General features: G+C 43.4%; 1 protein-coding gene across 2 annotated transcripts in view; it reads right to left on the bottom strand.

Moving 5' to 3' along the window:
* Positions 1-4,871: 4,871 nt before the first annotated feature.
* The window catches only part of LOC135109821 (tyrosine-protein kinase receptor UFO-like), a 59,228-nt gene continuing 42,104 nt past the window's right edge, over positions 4,872-21,995 (bottom strand). For both annotated transcript variants that reach the window (XM_064021540.1, XM_064021541.1), the window contains 6 exons: positions 13,640-13,743; positions 13,143-13,223; positions 11,331-11,464; positions 10,652-10,741; positions 6,965-7,156; positions 4,872-6,449 (listed from right to left, as the gene is read on the bottom strand). In XM_064021540.1, the coding sequence (XP_063877610.1) occupies positions 10,687-10,741; positions 11,331-11,464; positions 13,143-13,223; positions 13,640-13,743 (374 nt within the window). In that variant the 3' untranslated portion in view covers positions 4,872-6,449; positions 6,965-7,156; positions 10,652-10,686. The remainder of the gene's footprint in view (positions 6,450-6,964; positions 7,157-10,651; positions 10,742-11,330; positions 11,465-13,142; positions 13,224-13,639; positions 13,744-21,995) is intronic.

The following is a 21,995-nucleotide window of genomic DNA, read 5'->3' on the forward strand; positions in this document are numbered from 1 at the left end:
TATTCTTGTTCCTCCTCTTCCTCCTCCATCACCACCATCCTATCAGCTGATCTTCCGCTACACCGTGGTGGCGGCGATAATGTAGGTCACTACGGTGCTGATTACCTGTAGGAAGTTATTCAGGTGAGGGGAGGGAATCAGGGAGCGAGCGTCAGGTGAGAGTGTCAGGTGAGAGTGGAGGGAGGTAGGCGTTAGGCTGGGAGGCAGTGATTTAAGGAGAAAGTGAGCATAAGTGAGTGAGTGAGGGAGGGAGGACATGAAAGGAAGGAGGCAAGGTGAAGGCAAGATGATATGAATTCAAACTATAAATTAACAAATACAGAAGAGGAAAGAAACTAATGATGAGTAAGAGATGATAAAAAAAAAGTTACAAACATAATCTTTAATAAACAACACAGTAATGAGAGGCAGAAGTGAACGGCGAAAGTAGAAAGAAAATTGAGCGAAGACAAAAAAAAATGACAGGAATCTGAACTATAAATTAATAAACTTAAAACGGGAAAGAAAGTAATGATGAGAAAGAAGTAAAAAAAGTACAAATTTAATCTTAATAAGCAACACAGAAATGAAACAGAAGTGGACGCGAAAAGTAGAAAGAAACGAAACGAAGAGATTGATATGAATTCAAACTATAGATTAACAAACATAGAATGAAAAAGAACACAAAAAAACAACAACAACTATATATTAACATGATCTTTATTAAGCAACACAAGAACGTGAGACACAGAACAGACCCCCATGAATAAAAAAAAAAAAAAAAAGACGACGGCAAAATGACATGAACTGAAACACAAACTCTCATAAAAAAAAAAAAAAAAAAACATGAATAGATACTCACAGATAAAATACAGTGTCTTCCCAAGGTAAACATACCACATACGGAGAACTGAAGCTCCCGACCCAGCGCAGCGACCGCCCGAGCTGCCTACGTAGGGAACAGGGGTACAGGAGGATAAGACGTGTAATACCAGTGAGGAACGGAGTGATCGATGGTAGCATTTAGCCGTAGGTGTGGCAGCGAAAGTTGTTGGGTTGGTTCAATACATATATAATTGGCAGATTACCAAATGCAAACAGTTTAATGAAATTAAACACACACACACACACACACACACACACACACACACACAGAGAGAGAGAGAGAGAGAGAGAGAGAGAGAGAGAGAGAGAGAGAGAGAGAGAGAGAGAGAGAGAGAGAGAGAGACTCACCTGTTGTGCTTCATCTTTTCCCTTGACTCTCTGACTCAGTTTTTGGGCCTGGCGGAGGTACCGACGGCGCTGCGAAAATCAGTTACTAGTAGTAGTGGCAGTAATAGTAGTAGCATCATCATCATCAGCAGCAGAAGCAGTACCAGGAATAGTAGTAGTAGTAGTAGTAGCAGCAACAGTAGTAGTAGTAGTCGTAGTAGTAGTAGTAATAGTAGTAGTAGTAGGAGCAGTAGAGGAGGAAGAGAAAAGGAGGAAGAGGAGGAGGAAGAGAAGGAGGAGGAGGAAGGGGGAAGAGGAGGAGGAGGAGGAGGAGGAGGAGGAGGAGTAAGAGGAAGAAGAAAACGATGATGTATGCTACATGATGTATAACCACACACACACACACACACACACACACACACACACACACACACACACACTCAAAATACTACCACCATCAGCACCACCACCACCACCATCATCAACACTACTGCCACACACCTGGTCCATCAATACATCGGGGCTGCACAGAATACTGAGGAGCTTCACTGCCAGGTTCGCACACTGCACCATTGAAAAGGCTGTCCACCAAGTCAGCGAGAAGTAAAGCAACAGCGTGATAGCTAACAGCAACTGCAGCGCCATCAGAGCCACCACGGGCCCCTGGTACTCCATCAGCTCCTCCACCACCTGGTCGGATTCCTCAATAACGTGAGTGAGGTTCCTCCACTTGGCTGAGGTGAGGGAATCCTGGGTGAAGTGCCTTGAGGTGTCTCGCGATGAGTGGCTGTTGACTAGGCCATTGTGGAGGCGCCTGGGGAATCGTAGGGCATCAGTGTGATGTATCTCGTCCACTATACAGATGCGGGGATGGTTCGGTGTGGAAGGACAGCGAGGGGATGTCAACGTGGTGTTCCAGCACCCCCGTGGCTTTACTCTCAGAGGATCGTCAGGAAAGACAACCCTTGACTTTGAGGACTCTGCAAGCCTTCCCTCGTTTTCCAGGTGATCCTTGGCGTAGATTTCCACTACTGGTTGAAACTGCTCCTTGATGTGCAGTGCGAGTGTTTTACAGACGACGTGCGTGACGGTGAAGGTAAACGCAATGCTGATAAAGGAGAAATAGATACTGATGATAATTGTATTCACGGAAGAAAAGGAATATGGCAGCAGAAGTGATATTTTAATGAAGTCAACCGTCGAGTACACCGTCATGGCGAGATCAAGCCCAAGCACGAGACACAATGGCAAGAAATGCAGCCACACAGAGCGGTTTCCTGTGTTTGGTGCTCTACGTCTCAACAGTTCCTCATGGACGATCCTCTGTATGCTTCCTCCTTGTCCAACGCGATGAGAGTTTGGGAAAGCCCTCATGTCAAGCATTCTTCTGACCACACCACGCAGCGCTCGGTGTCTGAGGGCCACGTAGAGCTGCGTCATGGCTACTAAGAAGTACAAGGAGACTGTCACGATGGTATTAATAGCATGATATGCATTTTTAGTGTCGATATCAGCCTCCAGCAGGGAGTAGAAGCACATCCCAGGCACCGTGATCGCCAGGATGACAGTCCACACCATGGCTCCCCTGCTCTTCCTCAGGTGAACTCCGTCGATTTCATCGCTTCCCGCAGTGTCAGAGTCAGAGTCAGAGTCTTTCCAGTTTTTCTCTCCTGCATCCTGGAGGGTTCCATTTGCCACAAGTGAGTAGGGGAAGCCTCCGAGATACTTGTAGATTGAGAGGAAGAACGTCAAGGGATGCATCCTTCATTGACGCTATTTGGTTTTGTCGACACGAAGAATTAGATGAGAGAGAGAGAGAGAGAGAGAGAGAGAGAGAGAGAGAGAGAGAGAGAGAGAGAGAGAGAGAGAGAGAGAGAGAGAGAGAGAGAGAGTGCCTTCAGATTTCTTCAGTACGGAATATAAATTTCTTGGCGTCTCTTGAAATAATGAGACAAAGAATCAATACCCTACGACCTTCCAGTGATTGGGTGATGCAGTCCTTTCCCTCGCAGAGCCAAGGATGAATGGAAGCCTCCTGCACTCGGCAAGGAGATAAAGAACTCCTGAATACTCCTGACCAACTAGATAACGAAGAAGCCGTCCTTGCGCGACTTAAAGGATATTTCTGTCCTTCTATAGGAGTCTGCCAGCTGATCCTTCAGGGAGGACGAAGGATAGGGCGGGGCGGCTCGTCACCCAGAGGCCATCAGACTACTAAGGGACTCGTGGAATTACTGTCAGGGGCTCAAGAGGGTGGAGAAGCGGACGGCGGTGTTGACCCTTAGCAAACAGCAGTGGGCGGCATCCAGGAGGCAATGCAAGGGATCGATGGGGCGGTAATCAGGCGAGTATCCCAAGTGGTGGTGATGGTGGTGGTGATGGTGGTGGTGATGGTGGTGGTGGGCAGCGTAAAAAATAATTGGAATGCAGTAGAATGTTCAGGCGATTTGCTAACCAGTTATTACTCTAATGGTACTCCTCCTCCTCCTCCTCCTCCTCCTCCTCCTTCTTCTCATCATCATATTACCACTACTACTACTACTACTACTACTACTACTACTACTACTACTACTACTACTACTACTACTACTACTACTACTACTACTACTACTACTATCATTGTGAATTTTGCATGGTAAAATATATCTTTCGAGAGAGAGAGAGAGAGAGAGAGAGAGAGAGAGAGAGAGAGAGAGAGAGAGAGAGAGAGAGAGAGAGAGGTCATCGAGATTAAGACCACAAAGCACCACAAAGCAAAACAACACTAAAAAGATAAAAAAAAAAAAACATTAATGGAGACACAAATAACCATTAAAAAACAAATAAAATAAACAAGAATCATTTATTTCACAGTGATGTCTCCTTCCAGCCCCACCATTTCTCCTCCTCCTCCTCCTCCTCCTTTTCTCTTCCCCTCTACGTTTTTTTTTTTTCATCTTCATTCTTCTCCTTCCTTCTTCCACCTCCCTCATTACCTTCGTTCCGCGCTTCCCTCTCCGTCGTCTTCCTTCGTGTAATTATCGTACATTCACTGCATTATTAGACAGATTCTCGAAGGCTTGCAGTAAATGATAGTAAATGCAATACGATCAATCTTTCCTCCCATTTTCTTTTCTCCCTTTACATCCATTTCTCAATCTCTTTTTTGCTTGGTCTTCGTTAATTTTCTTTTCTCCTATCCATTCTTTACACTTCCTCGTCTAACGCTCTAATTTCCTCTATCTTTCTTTCTCTCTCTCCTCAGTTCGTTTTCTTTGTCTCTTTCTGTTTTTCATTTGCTGTCCTGTTCCTGTGAAAAAATGAAAAAAAAAAGAATATGTAAAAAAAAGAAGAGAAAAGAGGCTAATTTTATTTTGTTCTCTTCCTTTTTCCCATTCTTCCCACTTTTGAAAGTGGAAAGAAACAAGGAAAATAGGAAAGGCTTATAGGTTACAAGTCTTCCTTTTCTCTTCTCTCCTCTTCTTTCTTTCCTCCTATCTTTCCCTGTCTTTTCCTTTCCTTCCTCTCCCCCTCTCTTTTCTCGTTTATTTCTTCGTCTCCTGACCATGTAGTTGCTTATTCTCTCCCTTCTCATCTTCTTTCCCCTTCTCCTCCTCCTGCTCCCTTTATAGCTCCCTCTTAGCTTCCTGCTCACCCTTCCCTTTCTCGTGGAAGCAAAAATGAGCAATCAAACAGAGATAAACTAAAAACAATCGATACCTTTAATGAATAGTAATGTGATATTTACTGCGGATAATCAAGGTGTTGGTAGTCCTAAATTATAAAGCACACTCAGAACACACATACACACACACACACACACACCTGTTTGTCTCGTCCGCCTTACAAATTTATAATATACATCGATTTCTGACATAGTGTGATGATAAAACGAGTCAGGTGTTTTGTCTTCTGCCTCGTCTCGCCTCACTCACTCACTCACGCGTCACCACCAGAGGGACAGCACAAGTGAATAGTAGTGTTGTTAGGTTACGTCATACAAATAATGTGTCTTTATCTTCACCCACATAAAAAATATCTACTGAAACACACACACACACACACACACACACACACACACACACACACACACACACACACACACACGAACATGCTCACGTACATAAAAATGAATCATCACTTGAACTCTACACATAATTTTCTTGTTCTAAAGTTACATACATCAAATGCTTTACACTTGATTATAATTATTAAACTCTGAGTGGCTGGAGCTGGCATCCGTACACGAGGTTAGGTTAGGTTTAGCAGCAGCGTTTGTGTTGTTCTTCCTCTTCCACTTAACCAGTGGATTGCCGCCCCCACACCGTCCCCGATTCTCCACCGCCTCAGTGCCTCTTTATTCCTTACGGTGGAGGCATTGTTTCAGTTCGTTGTTGAGAGGCGAGAGGAGGCGGGAAGCGTGCACTAACTTAACCTTATACAATGTGTGACCGTGCCGTCTTTCATTGTTCCGTCCAGCCACTTTCAGTTTTGGTTCTTGTGGTTGTATTTTGACTCATATCTTAGTCAAAGAGACTTTTGTTTTCATGGATTTAAGTTTAAGATTTACCTGGTTATTTTTTTCTTTCACATACAAAAAACACATATATTAGTTTCATATGGACTCACTGACGCACCAAGACATAGTTTCCCTTCCTGAACTCGCAGGAAAGTAAAGAACACGTCAATCTTTCCCCATGAACACGCTTGTGGGAATTGAAGTTATAGAGACGAGTAACCGCTGTTCAGCAGAGACGAGACGCGCCTTGCAGACACTTGTACTGATGAACGTTGACGTGTGGCGGCGCAGCGGACTGGGTTTTGTTCCACTACAGCTCTGACACCCTTCGTGGAGCGGCCTGGGTGTGGATGTGTGTGGAGACGGGGGGTACTTACTCAGTTCACTCTCAGTCTAGTCCAAGAAACTTCAGACGCAGCGCTTGGAGGCATAAAACTCCGAACTATGAACCGTCCTGCAGCGTGTGTACCCATTTCTGCATCTTCCACGCCGGTCCACTCCAGGGCATCTCCACTTTGGTCATCCCTGCAGCTACTCCTTCACTCCACGCCACCCGAACATCTCTTAAAACCATGGATGGCTTTCGGGAGGAGATTCCATGCTTCCCCTAGGCTTCCTGCGGCTCGGTACTGTCGCGGTGTGGCTCATCATCTCACTCGTGCCGCCGCCAGGATCTGCAGCGCCCCCAGCAGGAGAGGCGCGCTGAGAGCTGCGAGGGGCCTGTGAGCTACTCCTGTCTGCACAGCCGCCGGTTGCTCCCCTGCGTTGTAGAAAAGAGAGGAAAAATATTTATGATGCTTATTTCAGAAACGAGTTTGATCATATCGCTGTGGACGTGGATAATGTGTGTGTGTGTGTGTGTGTGTGTGTGTTTTGGTGGGTGGGTGTGCGTGATTGTGTGCGCGCGCATTTTTCATCGCATATGCCTTGCTATTATATGTCGCGTTCACGGTGTCAGGTGTTGATTGGCGCCGCCCTAATTGTGTCGTATGTCGTTCAGTTGTTTTCCCCGCAAATTGGCACGTCTGTGTAACACTACCTAGCCGCATGCAGCGAGAGAGAGAGAGAGAGAGAGAGAGAGAGAGAGAGAGAGAGAGAGAGAGAGAGAGAGAGAGAGAGAGAGAGAGAGAGAGATCGACGGAGACAAAGAAAAAACAAAACACACACACACACACACACACACACACACACACACACACACACACACACACACACACACATACAAAAAACAAGACAAGGACACAAAGAACACCAACACTGTAACGCACAACCCACCCTGCACCAGAGTAACATAGAGGGAGGCGGGCTGTGCCGAGGTGGGTCAGCAGGTGTAGTTGCCTGCGTGTCGCGGCTCTGCGTGGGGCACCGAGAGGCTGGAGGTGACACCCGACTCGTCCCCTCGAGTAGTGATGCTCGCTGTTCCATCGTACTGCAGCATTTCGTGTTCGTGGTACCAGTAAACCAGTCCTGCAACGTGTGTAGAGGGATAAGAAAGAGAGATAGACACCTAGACACGTAAATATCAGACCTGGAAGTTGTATAGGGAGGATGTTTAGGGGGATAGGACAGCGAGATGTACAGTCTTGGAAATTATATAAAGGGATAGAAAAGTAAATAAACATTCCTGCAAGCTGTATGCAAAGTTAGGACAGCGAGATAGACAGTTAGCCAGATAGATAACAGTATTACTAATTGTAAGGAGGGTAAGAACAAAGAGATTAACTGCTAGACAATTTGATATGTCTTCTAAATTGTGTGGAGAGACAGGACAGGGGTATAGATGACTAGACACGTAGGTAATAGTCCTGTAAGTTGTACCGAGGGATGGTACAAGGAAATCAACAACCAAACAGGTATAGAATATCCCCTGCACACTGTGAGGAGAGACAGGATACGGAGAAGAATAGATAAAACAATAGATAAGTCCCGCAGATTGGAAGGAGAGAGAGAGGAGAGTGATATTGAAAGCTAATCCGGTATGCAGAAGATAGATACATACTTGTAGATTAAATAAATGTGTTATTGTCCATTCGGTGATTTATTTCATCGAATTCTCACGTAACATTTTTTTTCATTACCATACTGCAGTGACTGTAAATGAAATGCATTGAAACAACTGCATGAAAGAGAACATTACATTTTTAAAGCACGTTCATTATATGCTTTCCCATTTTGCACACATGATATTCTAAATTCAACTGCATACATACATATAATTACCCCTCCCCTCCACATCCCCCCAAAAAAGATATCCTATTGTAAAGGTAGACCAGTGGAATGTTTACTATATACATAAATGGAAGAGAAGATAAAAATAGGAGCGTTAGTAAATAGTGTGGCATAAAGCAACCTTGAAAATCGTGACCAAACAGCTGCTCACAGTCTCGATACCAATTAGTAAGGGGTAGTTTCTATTGCCCTTAATAAATTAATTGTGTAATCACCTCTTAGATTGTTAGACCATCAGATCATTTTTTTTTTTTTAAGATTATGAATATTTGTTGTGTAATGTAGGGTGAGTGAAATGACTGTTTTTTTTTTGAGTTATGGATTATGAGTGACTTAGTACGTGAGTCAGTGAATGAGTCAGCACGTGGGCTAGTGAATGAGTGAGGCAATACGTGGGTCAGTGAATGAGTGAGGCAATACGTGAGTCAGTGAATGAGTGAGTCGGTAAATAAGTGAGTCAGCAGATGAATCAGTGAATGAATGAATCAGTAGATAAATCAGTAAGTGAATGAGTGCGTAGGTGAGTCCCGTGCTCGGCTTTATGTACTCAGGTGGTAATTGCAGGTAAGCAAGTTGGCGCACCTTTTGCTCGCTCACCTTTACCGGCGCAGAGGAGCTTACAGTCCCCTTCGTGTCTTGCTCTGTCCCGCACCGAGCCCCGCGCTGCCTGCCTTACTTGTCAAGGAGAGAGTGACACGGCGCGGGGAACAGGTACAGGTACACAGACAGCACACACTCACAACCCAGACACAACACAATCGCGACCCACAATACAGCCACAGCACACACTCACCCACAATCCAGCAATGGTCAGAAATTTTACCTCCTGCCCTCACTTCCACTTTGCGGTTTTCCTCAATCATAAGTCTTCTGGTCTCATAATCTTACAAAACCTTGGATTCTCTAATAAAGGGATATAAAGCAAGGGGAAAAGCTAAACACAGTGGAATGTGGTTGTGTTACTGTACTTCTGACTTCTACTGTTCTTTGTTGCCTAAAATATTTGCTTCAGAATGGCAAATTCGTATGTATCTTGAAAACCCTGCATTTTATCATTCATGTACTGATATTAGTGATGAATGTTCCAGATGTTTCAAATGTTTCAAATGTTTCAAACTGTTACGCTGAAGAGGGAAGTCACGGTAATAGATGTTTAAGTTTCTGATTCAAAGTAGGAGCCAATGCATGATAAGATAAGTAAGTTTCTCTTCTGTAATTTGTACCATACTTTGTTCAGTCGTGTCTTTACGGAGGAGAAGGAAAATGACAGTAACATAAGAAGTTTCTGATTCAGTACAAACAAATGCATATGTAGGCTTCCGTTCTGTAATCTGCACAGTACCTCGTTATTTCACATCGTTGTACTGAGAAGACAAAATCACAGAAACAGAAGTAGGAGTTTCTGATTCAAAGTAAACACAAATGCAGAGTAAAATAAATAGTTCTCATTCCAATAAAACTTTCGGAGTAAATGTTTATGGTTGTCAGTCGTGATCACCCCCCACCCGTCTACCTCACCTTAATTATTACATCCAGGTGGCCCATAACTAATGTAACTGCCTGCTGCTTATTAATTAATCTGCAGGTATAATTAGTCATACATAACCTTGTCTTTTATATAAATGTTTCCATAGACCCTTTGTCCCTCTAGGCATGCCATTAATTGTGTATTTGGGGGAGGAGTTAGATAGATGGATGGGTGTCAGTGTGTGTGTGTGTGTACGTATATGTGTGCGGGTGGGAGCGGGTGGGAAGGTGAATGTTATTGTGTGTATGTGTGTGTGTGTGTGTGTGTGTGTCTGTGTGTGTAGGGAGAGTAATCGATAGGTTTTTATTTTCGGTTTCCAAATGACGTATGCAAAGGATAATAATTTTGTTTTTCCCTCGATAAATCCCCGCCACGCTGAGATGAATAGTGTATCAGCCCCACGCCCTGAATTTATGATGCTTTTTCTGTCAGCAATTTAAATATTTGCTGATAGTTAGGGATGTAAAAACACAGAGAGAGAGAGAGAGAGAAGAGAGAGAGAGAGAGAGAGAGAGAGAGAGAGAGAGAGAGAGAGAGAGAGAGAGATTTATACCACTAAACCTATTGTGTTTCCATTTTTCATTTTCCTCCATAAGCATCTTTTTGTGGCAGTCATATTTTCCGAAACTCCGCCGCGATTTACAATGTGGAGCCTGAGGAAACGACCAAGAGAGAGAGAGAGAGAGAGAGAGAGAGAGAGAGAGAGAGAGAGAGAGAGAGAGAGAGAGAGAGAGAGAGAGAGAGAGATGAATAATTAACGTCTTCCTAAGCAAAGTAAAGAACTGCAGAAGAAAACTACAAAAACTAATCAGCTATTTTGTGGCGGCTAACAAGAACAAGAAGAGAGGAATTAGTAAGGAATAATCGCTGATAAAAGGAAGTACTGCGAGAGACGAAGGAGGGAAAGGAAAGGACAGGTCGTGCGAAAGAAAACAAAAATAAATCAACCTTTTTTTCTAGTGGCTAATAAGAACAAGAAATAAGGAATAAGTAAAGAATAAACACTGATAAAAAGGAAGTACTGCGAGGGATGAAGAAGGAGGGGAGGGAGAGGACAGGTAGCGCAAAAGAAGGCAAAAAATAAATCACCTTTTTTTCTGGAAGCTAACAAGAATAAAAATAAGGAATAAACACATAAAAAGGAACCAACTGCACAGGACGAGAGGAAGGGGGAGGGAAGGGACAAGTCACGCAGTTTTAAATACCTTGCAGGTGAGGTTGGTTGATATAGCACGTCAGGTTAATGGAACTTCCTGCCTTGACGTACTCGGGCCCCTCCAGCACCGCCCTGGCCTCTGCAAGAAAGGAAACCCTGTGAGTTAATCCGATAGTAAAGTAACTACAATCTTTCCTTTTACCTGGCCTTGGAATTTTTAGTTTTCATTAGCCTGCCTTCACCTCTGACTATAGCTTGTGTTCTTAAACGTTTAATTGTCTCATCAGGGGTATTTTCAGAGGCCGCAGAAATGATTAATCGGGTTTTCATAATGTTTCTCTCCATTTTAACCCAAAATGTTTGTTAATCTCTCTCTAGAATCATGAAAACATCCTTGGAAACCCCTCAACTTTCACTGGAGGCTAAAATAAATAGTAGAAACGAAAGATCGAAACGTTTAAGGGTACGAGCCGAAAAATACTGAAGTTGTAGTATAGTCCCCCCCTTAGAAACACTACATTTTCTGTGATGTGCAACCTGCAGAGAATGTTTCCTAGGATGAAATAACGCTTTAATCACGGCATTCGCATGATATTAAGAGAAAAAAAAAATACATTCTCACTAGTATTATCACTGTTCATATTATTCTTATACTTTTCCTCTTTTTTTCTTTCTTTCTTTCTTTCATTCTTTCCTGGTGGGGTGTTACCTGGGTGGTGATCACTCACCTGAGACCCCGCAGCAAGTAGGACACGGAGGTCTTGGGCTCCGTGTTCACCTGACACTCATACACTCCCGCGTCCCGGAGCTGCGCGAACTTGATCTGCAGTGTCCAGTTGTCTGACTTCTCTGGATGGATCACCTGAGATAGATAGACATATAGATAGATAAAAAGATAGATAGATAAGTACATAGGTAGTTAGGGAGACCGATAGTTAGATCGATAGATGAATAAATGGATAAATAGATAGATATGGATAGATAAGTAGGTACCCAGATAGACAGATAGATGGGTAGGTAGTTATTTATGTAGTTAGATAGATAGCTAGATGGATAAGTAGACATATACATTGATAGATAGATGGATACTCCATATTTTTATTTCATAAAAAGGTATATTAACACTTTCTACATAATTTGAATTATATATAAAAAAAATGAAATATATAACAGATCTGTAGGTAGATAAGTAGATGGAGAGAGAGAGAGAGAGAGAGAGAGAGAGAGAGAGAGAGAGAGAGAGAGAGAGAGAGAGAGAGAGAGAGAGAGAGAGAGAGAGAGAGAGAGAGAGAGAGAACAAGCAAGGCAGAAAAAAAAGAAAGGAAAAAAGTGATTCACGGTTTGCCAATATATGCGGAAAGGAATGAAATAGATAGAATAAATAACAGTATGTGAATGAGATGAATAAATACACACGATCCTGCAACAGGGGAAGAAATATTTGACGCAATATTAAACGGTGGGCGATATATTGCCCGCCGAGCCGTAAGCAGCTGGGGTATCAAACCGCTGTGGGCTTCGTCTATTTGCAGCCGCTGTGTTTTAGTCCCAACTCTGCCATGTAATAGTGATGGAATGTGAACTGCAGCCTTATTGATGAGGAAACCCGCTATGTATCCACTCTGATACCCACCAATACCCATACACATTCATACTCGCACAAACTTACCTTGTTCACCCATACACTCTTAACCTAACCTAACCTAACCTTATTAATGAGGAAACCCACTATGCATCCACTCTGACACCTACCAACGCACAAACATACACTCACCCATGCACTCTAACTTAACCTAACCTATCCTAACCTTGTTGATGAGGAAACCCTACCCTGTATTTAGTTTACCCACCAACACACATAGACATACTCACACACAAACACGCCTTTTCAACCATTAACACTGATCTAAACTAACCTAACCTAACCTAACCTAACCTAAACTAACCTAACCTAACCTAACCTAACCTAACCTAAACTAACCTAACCTAACCTAACCTAACCTAACCTAACCTAACCTAACCTAACCTAACCTAACCTAATCTAATCTAATCTAATCTAATCTAATCTAACTTAACCTAACCTAACCACATACACACTCACATGCTCACTTACACTCACTTTTCACATCCATACACATGTACCCCGACTCCTCGTTCCCAACACACACACACACACACACACACACACACACACACACACACACACACACACACACACACACACACACACACACACATACATACTGACAGACGCTTCCCTATTCACACCCATATACGTCTATCCCCACGCCTCCTCTTTCCCAGGCACACACACACACACATGATGAGGCAAAGTGGACTACAGTGCAGCACAAAATCTATATGTATGTAATCATATAACATTTCATTAGCGTACGTGCAAATAATCTGTGTTTTGTAATTAGTATCCACGCCGGTAATTGGTTCTGTATGAAGGGGGTATAATTTGTAATCTTTTTCGGGAAATGTGTGTTTGTGTGTGCGTGGTAGTGACACACACACACATACACACACACACACACCTGAAAACGTTGGTCCGAGGCGAAGACAACTCTGCCTGAGCTCATGACGTGCAAATCTCTCTGCCTGATCCATGACACTTTCTGAAAATGATAGCAGCATTAGTAGTAGTAGTAGTAGTAGTAGTAGTAGTAGTAGTAGTAGTAGTAGTAGTAGTAATATCAACAACTTAAACAAAACTGGTAAAGGCAACATATGCATTACAGTTACATTCTTTTTAATCTCTCTGCTGTTATTCAAATGAAGGATTAATTTGCCACCAATAAAATCGAGTGAAATGGAAATGTATCAACAAAATATCGGTTATGGCCTTTGACCTCTGCAATGCCAGGTTTTGTACGTAAATCATGCACGAGCACACGCGACAATGGCAATGGTATGGGGAACAGCTGTCGACAGAGAGAGAGAGAGAGAGAGAGAGAGAGAGAGAGAGAGAGAGAGAGAGAGAGAGAGAGAGAGAGAGAGAGAGAGAGAAGCTGGGGGATGGTTAGTTGGTTACCTCATTGTCTCCTAAGTCAGACACCCGACAGTGGAGGTAAGCTGTCTGCCCCACTGCTGTTGTCACTGTCCGGGGCCCGCCGTGTTGAGCCACCGTGGCGCCTCCTGCAGGGAGTGACTGATGAGACCTAAGGGGCGTGACTGGATGATTTAAGGTGTATTTCTTTAACTCTCTTACTAGAATGCTGGCACTATTTTGCTGCAGGTACATGCTGTGATGCCTAATGGGTGGGATTAATAGGGACGGCTTAAAAAGGACCGTATTTACCCAAAGCAGTGTCTCGTTTCCGTCGCCTCTGATCCCGTCGTGGTTTATTTAACTGCGGTATGCAACAATCACAACACGAAAAATAACAATGTACGAAATGTTTATTGGAATCGATAAGAAAAAAAAAAGTGGGTTAAAAGATAGATATTACAATTCCTAGCCAGTATAATGTGTAAGAGTGGCCGCAAAACGAGAAGAAAAGTTTCAGAGTGGTTAGGAATTCAGAAAAGGTTTTGCCAAATAGAAGAGAAAGGGTAAATTAATGACAGTAGTCTTAATAACAGTAATGACAACGATGAAAAAGTGAAAAAAAAAAAAAAAACACTAAAAACTAAAGCTAATCTGGCTCTCTCTCTCTCAGCTCTTCACGCACAATGCTTCCTTGTTGCTTCACGAAAAACAAAAAATGGGAGGAAATTAAAAACGGGGTCATAAAAAAGCCTCAATTTCTCCTTCATTAACGTGGGGACAAGCGGGGCGTAAATGCCTCGTGCTACTTTTTTGAGTCGGTGCATAATACGATTTCTTTCCACTCAAGACGGAGACAAGGGCAGCTCAGTCCCGCCCAGGTGAGGACAAGGTGAAAGGACTTGAGTTTAAATGTGCAAGAGTTCCTAGTCCTCTGTGCTTTCTTTCTTTTCTATTTTTTTCTCCTATTTTTTTTTTTCTATTCAAGATTATTTTCATAGCGTGTCATTCCTTCACTCGTTTCTCTCTCTCTCTCTCTCTCTCTCTCTCTCTCTCTCTCTCTCTCTCTCTCTCTCTCTCTCTCTCTCTCTCTGGGACAATAAATGCGATGATAAAAATAGTTAGTCTTCTCTCTCACTTCTCCTACACATTTTATTTCCCCCTCAGAAGTTTTAGACTCGAGTCATTCAGCAGTTCAGGTTATATTTTTATTATGGTTTCTCTTTTTTACGCCAGAAGATTAAAAGTATTGCTCTTTCATCTCGTGTGTGTGTGTGTGTGTGTGTGTGTGTGTGTGTGTGTGTGTAGCAGTAGTAGTAGTAGTTAACGGATAGAAAAGAAGAATTATCAGTAAATATACAAAAATATAGAAACGGAAACGCAATAAATTAAGAGAATAAAGCGAGGGTAAAAGAAACAGAGAGAGAGAGAGAGAGAGAGAGAGAGAGAGAGAGAGAGAGAGAGAGAGAGAGAGAGAGAGAGAGAGAGAGAAGAAGAAGAAGAAGAAGAAAGCGAGGATAAAGGAGAAGAAGGAGGAGGAGGAGCAGGAGGACGAGAATAATATACTATAAGGGAAGCAACCGAGATGAAAACGAGGAGGAGCATAAATTTGAAAGGAAAGGGAGAGAGAGAGAGAAAGAAAGAGAGGAGGAGGATGGAGGGACGGTGTTTCAAAAGATGAACAAGGAAGGAGCAATGAAGGGAGAACGCAAAAGGGAGAGGAAGAAAAAATTGAAAAGCAAAATGCGCAATAAACATGAGGATGTGTGGTGGAAAATACTGGTGAATAAAAGAGGACGAGAGGAAGAAGAAGAGGAAAGAGGAGGAAGAGGAAAGAGAAATGGAACGGAGAGAAGGAGAACAAGGACGAATAAGAGAGAGGAGGGGAAATAGAAATAGGTATAGAAGAGAAAAGTGGAAAGCCATTACTTTCTCTCTCTCTCTCTCTCTCTCTGCTCTCTCTCTCTCTCTCTCTCTCTCTCTCTCTCTCTCTCTCTCTCTCTCTCTCTCCATTTTTTCACAGTTTCTCGCGCTCATTAATTTCACCTTCTTTCCAAGTGCGTTTGTTTGTTTCATTTTTGGGTCCCTGAACAAATTTATACTTATTACCATAGTTCATTGCTTTTTTCGTCCAATTATTGTTTGTATTTCTTTTTGTTTCGTGTGTGTGTGTGTGTGTGTGTGTGTGTGTGTGTGTGTGCTGTGTGTGTGTGTGTGTGTGTGTGTATCTTTTCCCTCACACAAACCCTCATCTATTCCAGCTTTTTTCCCCCTCACCCCTTTCCCTCTCTACGTCCGTGCCTCTCTCTGCTTTTTCCTCGCCCCTCGTAACCCCTCTTCCTTACCCCTTTCCTCCTTTCCCTCACGCTCTCCCAGTTGTTTTTCTTTTTACCTCCCCGCCGTCTCGCTCTCTGCCTGATGAGGAAACTTTCGCAACCTAGACATGGCGCTTTCCCTCGCCCCCCTGTGTCCTCCTTCGGCGTCTCCCGTTGGTCAGTTGGGAGCGACAGCCATCACTGAAAACGTAAAATCCGACTCAATCAGCATTAGTGTCAAATATCTACAAATTCTGCCGCTGCTGCCCCGCTCTAATTGTGACGCTGAAATTAGACGCTGCCCGAAATGGAGGCGTCGAAGGGGTGGGATGGGGTGGGGGTGGCCCTGGGAGGAGGCGGTAGTAGCAGTGGAGGTGGTGGTCCAGGAGGAGGGGGTGCACGGTACACTTCTAATGCTACATCGCCATGAAGTTTATATTGCAACCTCTAAAAAAAAAGGTCTTTCACTAGGGACAGTTTGGTGTAATTTGGATGTTGCTGTTGGACATCGTGGGGGACTTCATGATGTGGCACGCAGGTGTAGGCACAGTACTTCTACCGGATACTGTGCAGGGACATGTGTTCGGACAGTCAGGGCCCACCGGGAATCACTCACTTGGGAACACTCATGGCCCGGCTGGAGGGTCGGGAAAAAGTATCGTGACACAGGAATGCAGCAACGAGATGTCACCAAAACTACTACATATATTTTACAGTGCTCGGGATTTTCGTGAATGGCACTAATAGCTTTCCAAACACTCGAGACTGTGTATGTATGTGTGTGTGTGTGTGTGTGTGGGTGTCCGTCCCTGTGCTCTCTAAAACTACTACAATATTCTCAAGCGGCGGTAATTTACATGAAACGCCTCAGGATTCTACGACTTGTATTTGGAGCGAGCATTCTGTGATTGTGCATGTCTTAATCTCATTTTGCATTTGAATTTCGCATTCCGGGACCTTCGGGACTACTCATAAACGGAGAGGGAGCGCGTAACCAGAGCTGCGTGACACAAAAAAGTATAGTGGCCAGTGTCGTGCGCAAAAATTCCATCAGTGCGGAAGAGGAAGGGACTGGACCTCGCAAAAACACCTTCCGGGGGACACCATTAGCTCCTGGGTATAAAAACTCCCTCCAGAACACTATTACCACAACCAAGACGCCGGGGACTCTCTCCAGAAGGGCGCCATTAATGCCTGGACAACTTTTGCACGACCCAGCCCGAGATAGTACCTTCCTACACACACACACACACACATACAGGACACTGGCGCCGGCACTCCCTGTCTCCCAGTCAACCCACAGACCGCTAACCTCCCATGATCTCCGCTGAACAATGCTAACTTATGCCGAGTGAATAATTATGCTCCGTTACTTGGGTGAATCAGGACATAAAGTGGATCCCGCATGCACTGTTCTGCCGTGTCCTGGTTTTACTTCCTTTTTATCTCTTGTTCAGTATTCTCGAGGGCGATATATGCGGGCGAGAGCCATTTCGTGCTGCCTATGGATAGAAAACTGTCTTTTTCACCCTTCTTTTCCCGTATTTTAATTCTTTCTCCGTTTAAACTCCCTCCAGCAGACGCAGACCAATCACAGCACATCCTGGATTGTGACGTCACTTCCTCCTGACTCGTGACTGGCTGGTGTCTCTGTCTGTCTCCAGTTTAAACAAGAGATCTCATGGCGTTGTATTTTCCTCCGGTGCCGGGCGCGTAAAATTCAGAACAAGCCGAGGGTGTGTTTAATTAAGTGTGCGAGAGGGCAGGGAGTTGAAGAATGGAGAGACGACACGGAGGAGAGGAAAGGAGTGGTGGTGGTGGTGGTGTAATTCTGGTGTAATTCTCTTTCCCTTTGCTATCCACCACACTGATCCTTACACCCCACCACCACACACTCCACCTTCCCCACCACCTCGCCCAGCTCTCCCCACCACCTCGCCGCCACCACGGTATATAGGGTCTCCACCAGTCCTCCACTTGTTCCCGCCTTAACTACATAATCACAGGCAAACTACCTAATCACAGGCGTTCCTAACAACCATTACCACTCCTACAATTGCCTTAACACCATAACAACACCACACCTCCATACACACCACCTCCTTCAGAGCCCCTTGTGTGTGTGTGTGTGTGTGTGTGTGTGTGTGTGTGTTTTGACCTAACATTTACTTGGGTCACTTAATTAACTCTGACCTTGACACCGGCAGAGGAGGAGGAATAGGAGAGTGAAAAGAAGAGGAAGAGAAGGAGGAGATGGAGGAAGAGGAGGAGGAGGTGGAGGAAGAGGAGGAGGAGGAGGAAAGGAGATAGCCAGTCATGATTTTGTTTCTCACTTATACTCTCTCTCTCTCTCTCTCTCTCTCTCTCTCTCTCTCTCTCTCTCTCTCTCTCTCTCTCTCTCTCTCCATCATCTTCCCACTTCCTTACATCGACATTTTCAACATTCTTTTTCCTCTCCTCCACTCCATTCACTCTCCACCATTCATTCCCTTCTTTCCTCCATCTCTTTCCTCTATATCTTTTTTCCCTCCTTTTTCTCCTTCCGCGTGTCCTTCCTTCCTTCCTTCTCTCTTCCCTTTCCGTCTCCTGGTTCTCTTCCTCTTCCATCTCCGCAACCACTACCACCTCCTTCTCCTCCTCCTCCTCCTCTTCCTCCTCCTCGGAATATTAAGCCTCGTGTCTCCTAGAAGAGCGTCCTCCCTTCCTTTTTTTTTTTTTTTTCTATTTTCTCTCCCTTTAATTTTAGATTCAAATTTGTGGTTGCTTCCTTTTGTGTGGCGGCCATTTTTATATAAATTTTATGACGATAGGCAGCTGAGGTGTTATATTGCTATTATTATTGTTACTACTACTACTACTACTACTACTACTACTGTCAGTGTTGTTGTTGTTATTGTTGTTGCTTGTTGCTTGTTGTTTGTTGTTTTCTTATTTCTATTGTGGTTTTTGTTCCTCTTCTTTTTTGTTCTTGGTCTTCTTGTCCTTGTTCCTCTTCCTCCTCCTCTTCTTCTTTCTTCTTCTTTGTCTTCTTTGTCTTCTTTTCTTTTCTTTCTTCTTTTTTTTCTTCTTCTTCTTCTTCTTCTTCTTCTTCTTCTTCCTCTTCTTCTTCTTCTTCATCTTCTTCTTCTTCTTCTTCTTCTTCTTCTTCTTCTTCTTCTTCTTCTTCTTCTTCTTCTTCTTCTTCTTCTTCTTTCACCCCCTCCTCTTCCTCTTCCTCTTCCTCTTCTGTATAGCTATTAATTCTTGTTTTTCCCTCTTTTTCTCACGGTTTCTATAATTTTTCCCTCTTTATCATTCATTGTCGTGGTTTGTTTCCTCATTACTGTTTCCTCGTTTTTGAAGTTCCGTGGAGGGAAAAAAAGGGAAAAAAGAAGGAAAATTAATTATGGTAATGAGTATGAATTGTGGAGAGTTAAAGAAAAATTATTACCATGTGTTTTTCCCTCCTTTCCTTCTTTCCTTCTTTCCTTCCTTCCTTCCTTACTTCCTTCTTTTCTTTCCTTCCTCTTTTCCTTCATTTATTCATTCATTCATTTATTCATTAATTCCTTCCTTGCTTCTTTTTCTTCCTTTCTTCTTTTCTTCCTTCTTTCCTTCCTCTCCTGCCTTCCTTCTTTCATTCCTTCATTGCTTCTTTCATTCACTCATTCCTTTCTTCCTTCCTTCCTTCCTTCGTTCCTTGCTTCCTTCCTTCCATTCATCCTTTCTGCTCTCTTAGATTTTTGAAGCAAGCGATCTTGAATGAGAGAGAGAGAGAGAGAGAGAGAGAGAGAGAGAGAGAGAGAGAGAGAGAGAGAGAGAGAGAGAGAGAGAGAGAGAGAGATCAAAGTATATTTATCTGTTAAGAAGTAGATGAAAAAATTACTTGATTTGTATTTGATGAAAAATTTCAGCTAATAAATTTTATGTAACTGGAATTCAGAGAGAGAGAGAGAGAGAGAGAGAGAGAGAGAGAGAGAGAGAGAGAGAGAGAGAGAGAGAGAGAGAGAGAATGTATTAAGAGTGTTTTCAGGGTAATTTAACGCATTACTCTCACACTTATTGTCTCCTAGAGTGTCAATCCTTCACTCTTATTTTTCCCCCCCCCCTCTCTCTCTCTCTCTCTCTCTCTCTCTCTCTCTTCCCACATTTCCTTCTACTTCTCTTTTCCTTCTTTCTTATTCTCCATTTCATCATTTTCTTTTTTTTTCCTCCTCCTTACTCTTCTCCTTTCTTCCTTCATCTCCACTTCCTATTATATCTTTGCCTTCACTCCTTTCCTTCGTCCCTTTTCTTTCCTCTTTCCTTTTCTGCCTCACTCATCTCATTTTCTTCTCACACTCCTTTTCCTCCTGTTTCCTCTTCTGTTATTTTATTTCCTCGGTTTCCTTTTTTCTCTATCTTCCTTTCTTCTTCCCTTCCTCTTTACTACCCAACTAATTCTCTCTCCTTTCCTTCTTTACATTCCTCCCTTTGTCTTCTCCTTCGTCTCTTCCTCCATCCCTCCTCTTTCCCTCTCCCTCTCTCTCTCTCACTCTGCCACCTCTGCCTGACCTCGATGGATGCTACACTTTGTCCCTGCCAGACCTTTTCTTTCTCTCGTCGTCGCTTTTTTTACAGAATGGAGGAAAAAAAGGAAAACTGGGAAAAAAATGTCCACAAATTTTCCTCCTATGCCAACCTCCGTTAAAAAAATACTTAAAAGATGTAACTCTTTCTTTAAATCCACGGTAGTCTCCTCCTCCTCTTCCTCCTGGTCTTCCTCGTCCTCCTCCTCCTCCTCCTCCTGGTCTTGCTCTACGAAGGTGGAAAAAAAAAAAGTGAGAAAAATACGAGTCTTTAGAAATTTTGGCGTTCCAACATGGATTCTCTCTCGACTTTTCTTTTTTTCTTTTTTTTTTTCCTATTTTCTTCTTTTTCCGAGTCCGCACGTACAGGCAAGGAGAGATACGAGCCTCCCTCTGCACAGGATACATACAAAAGTGGCTGGAACAGTTTGCTCAAAGGATCAAAATCCTTCCCCCTCAACCCGGACTGAAATCACCATTACGATCGGAAACTTCAGACAAGAAGGATGAAAACTGCTTACTTAAGGAATCAAAGCTGATAATTAAAAAGGCTTGGAAACTCTTTAGCCAGAGAGAGAGAGAGAGAGAGAGAGAGAGAGAGAGAGAGAGAGAGAGAGAGAGAGAGAGAGAGAGAGAGAGAGAGAGAGAGGGGGGGGGGGGCGGAAAATACCTATCAGAAGTTCCTGAGTTTGTGAAAATTTGTCTGGAAAAATCTGCAAATGAGAGAGAGAGAGAGAGAGAGAGAGAGAGAGAGAGAGAGAGAGAGAGAGAGAGAGAGAGAGAGAGAGATTGTCTGCGTGTGTTTGTGTTTTGTATCCGCATGTGTGTGTGTGTGTGTGTATGAGCGTCTCTCTCTCTCTCTCTCTCTCTCTCTCTCTCTCTCTCTCTCTCTCACTCTCTCTCTCTCTCTCTGTGTGTGTGTGTGTGTGTGTGTGTGTGTGTGTGTGTGTGTGTGTGTGTGTGTGTGTGTCTATGTATGCATGGATGTGCGTGTATGCATGTATATATATGTATGTATGCACGTATGCTTGTATCTCTTTCTCTAGCGTGTGTTTCTGTGCTTCCCTCTCCCCAAAAATATTCGCTCAGTCGCCGTCACGAAACAATCCGGACTGTAGAATAATTACACGCATGGCTGACCGAAAACACTCACTCCTCTCCGGGAAACGTAATGAAACGATGAGAAACCAACACCTGTAACTTTATTTATCTATTTATTTGTCTATTTCTCTATATATTTGTGCTTCGTGAACCTAATTTCGCTGGCAGATTTTGTTTATGAGTGTTATGTGGTAAAGATCAGTGTGTTTTTTGTTTCTTTAGCCTTTTTCTGTATTTTTTGTGAGTTGTGAACGTAGAAAGGCAAAAAAAAAAAAAAAATGTAACTTCTTTATCTAGATGTCCCTTATGAACCTTACTGCTGTTAAATTTTACTGTATTTTTCGAGGGTGTTAAAGGTCAGGAGTGTTTTCTTTCCCTTCTTCTTTTTGTAAGGTGTGAACGCAGAGAGAGCAAACTTGGCATAACTTCATATTTCTC

Source organism: Scylla paramamosain, chromosome 19, assembly GCF_035594125.1.
Source record: "Scylla paramamosain isolate STU-SP2022 chromosome 19, ASM3559412v1, whole genome shotgun sequence".
Classification (NCBI taxonomy): Eukaryota; Metazoa; Arthropoda; class Malacostraca; order Decapoda; family Portunidae; genus Scylla; species Scylla paramamosain.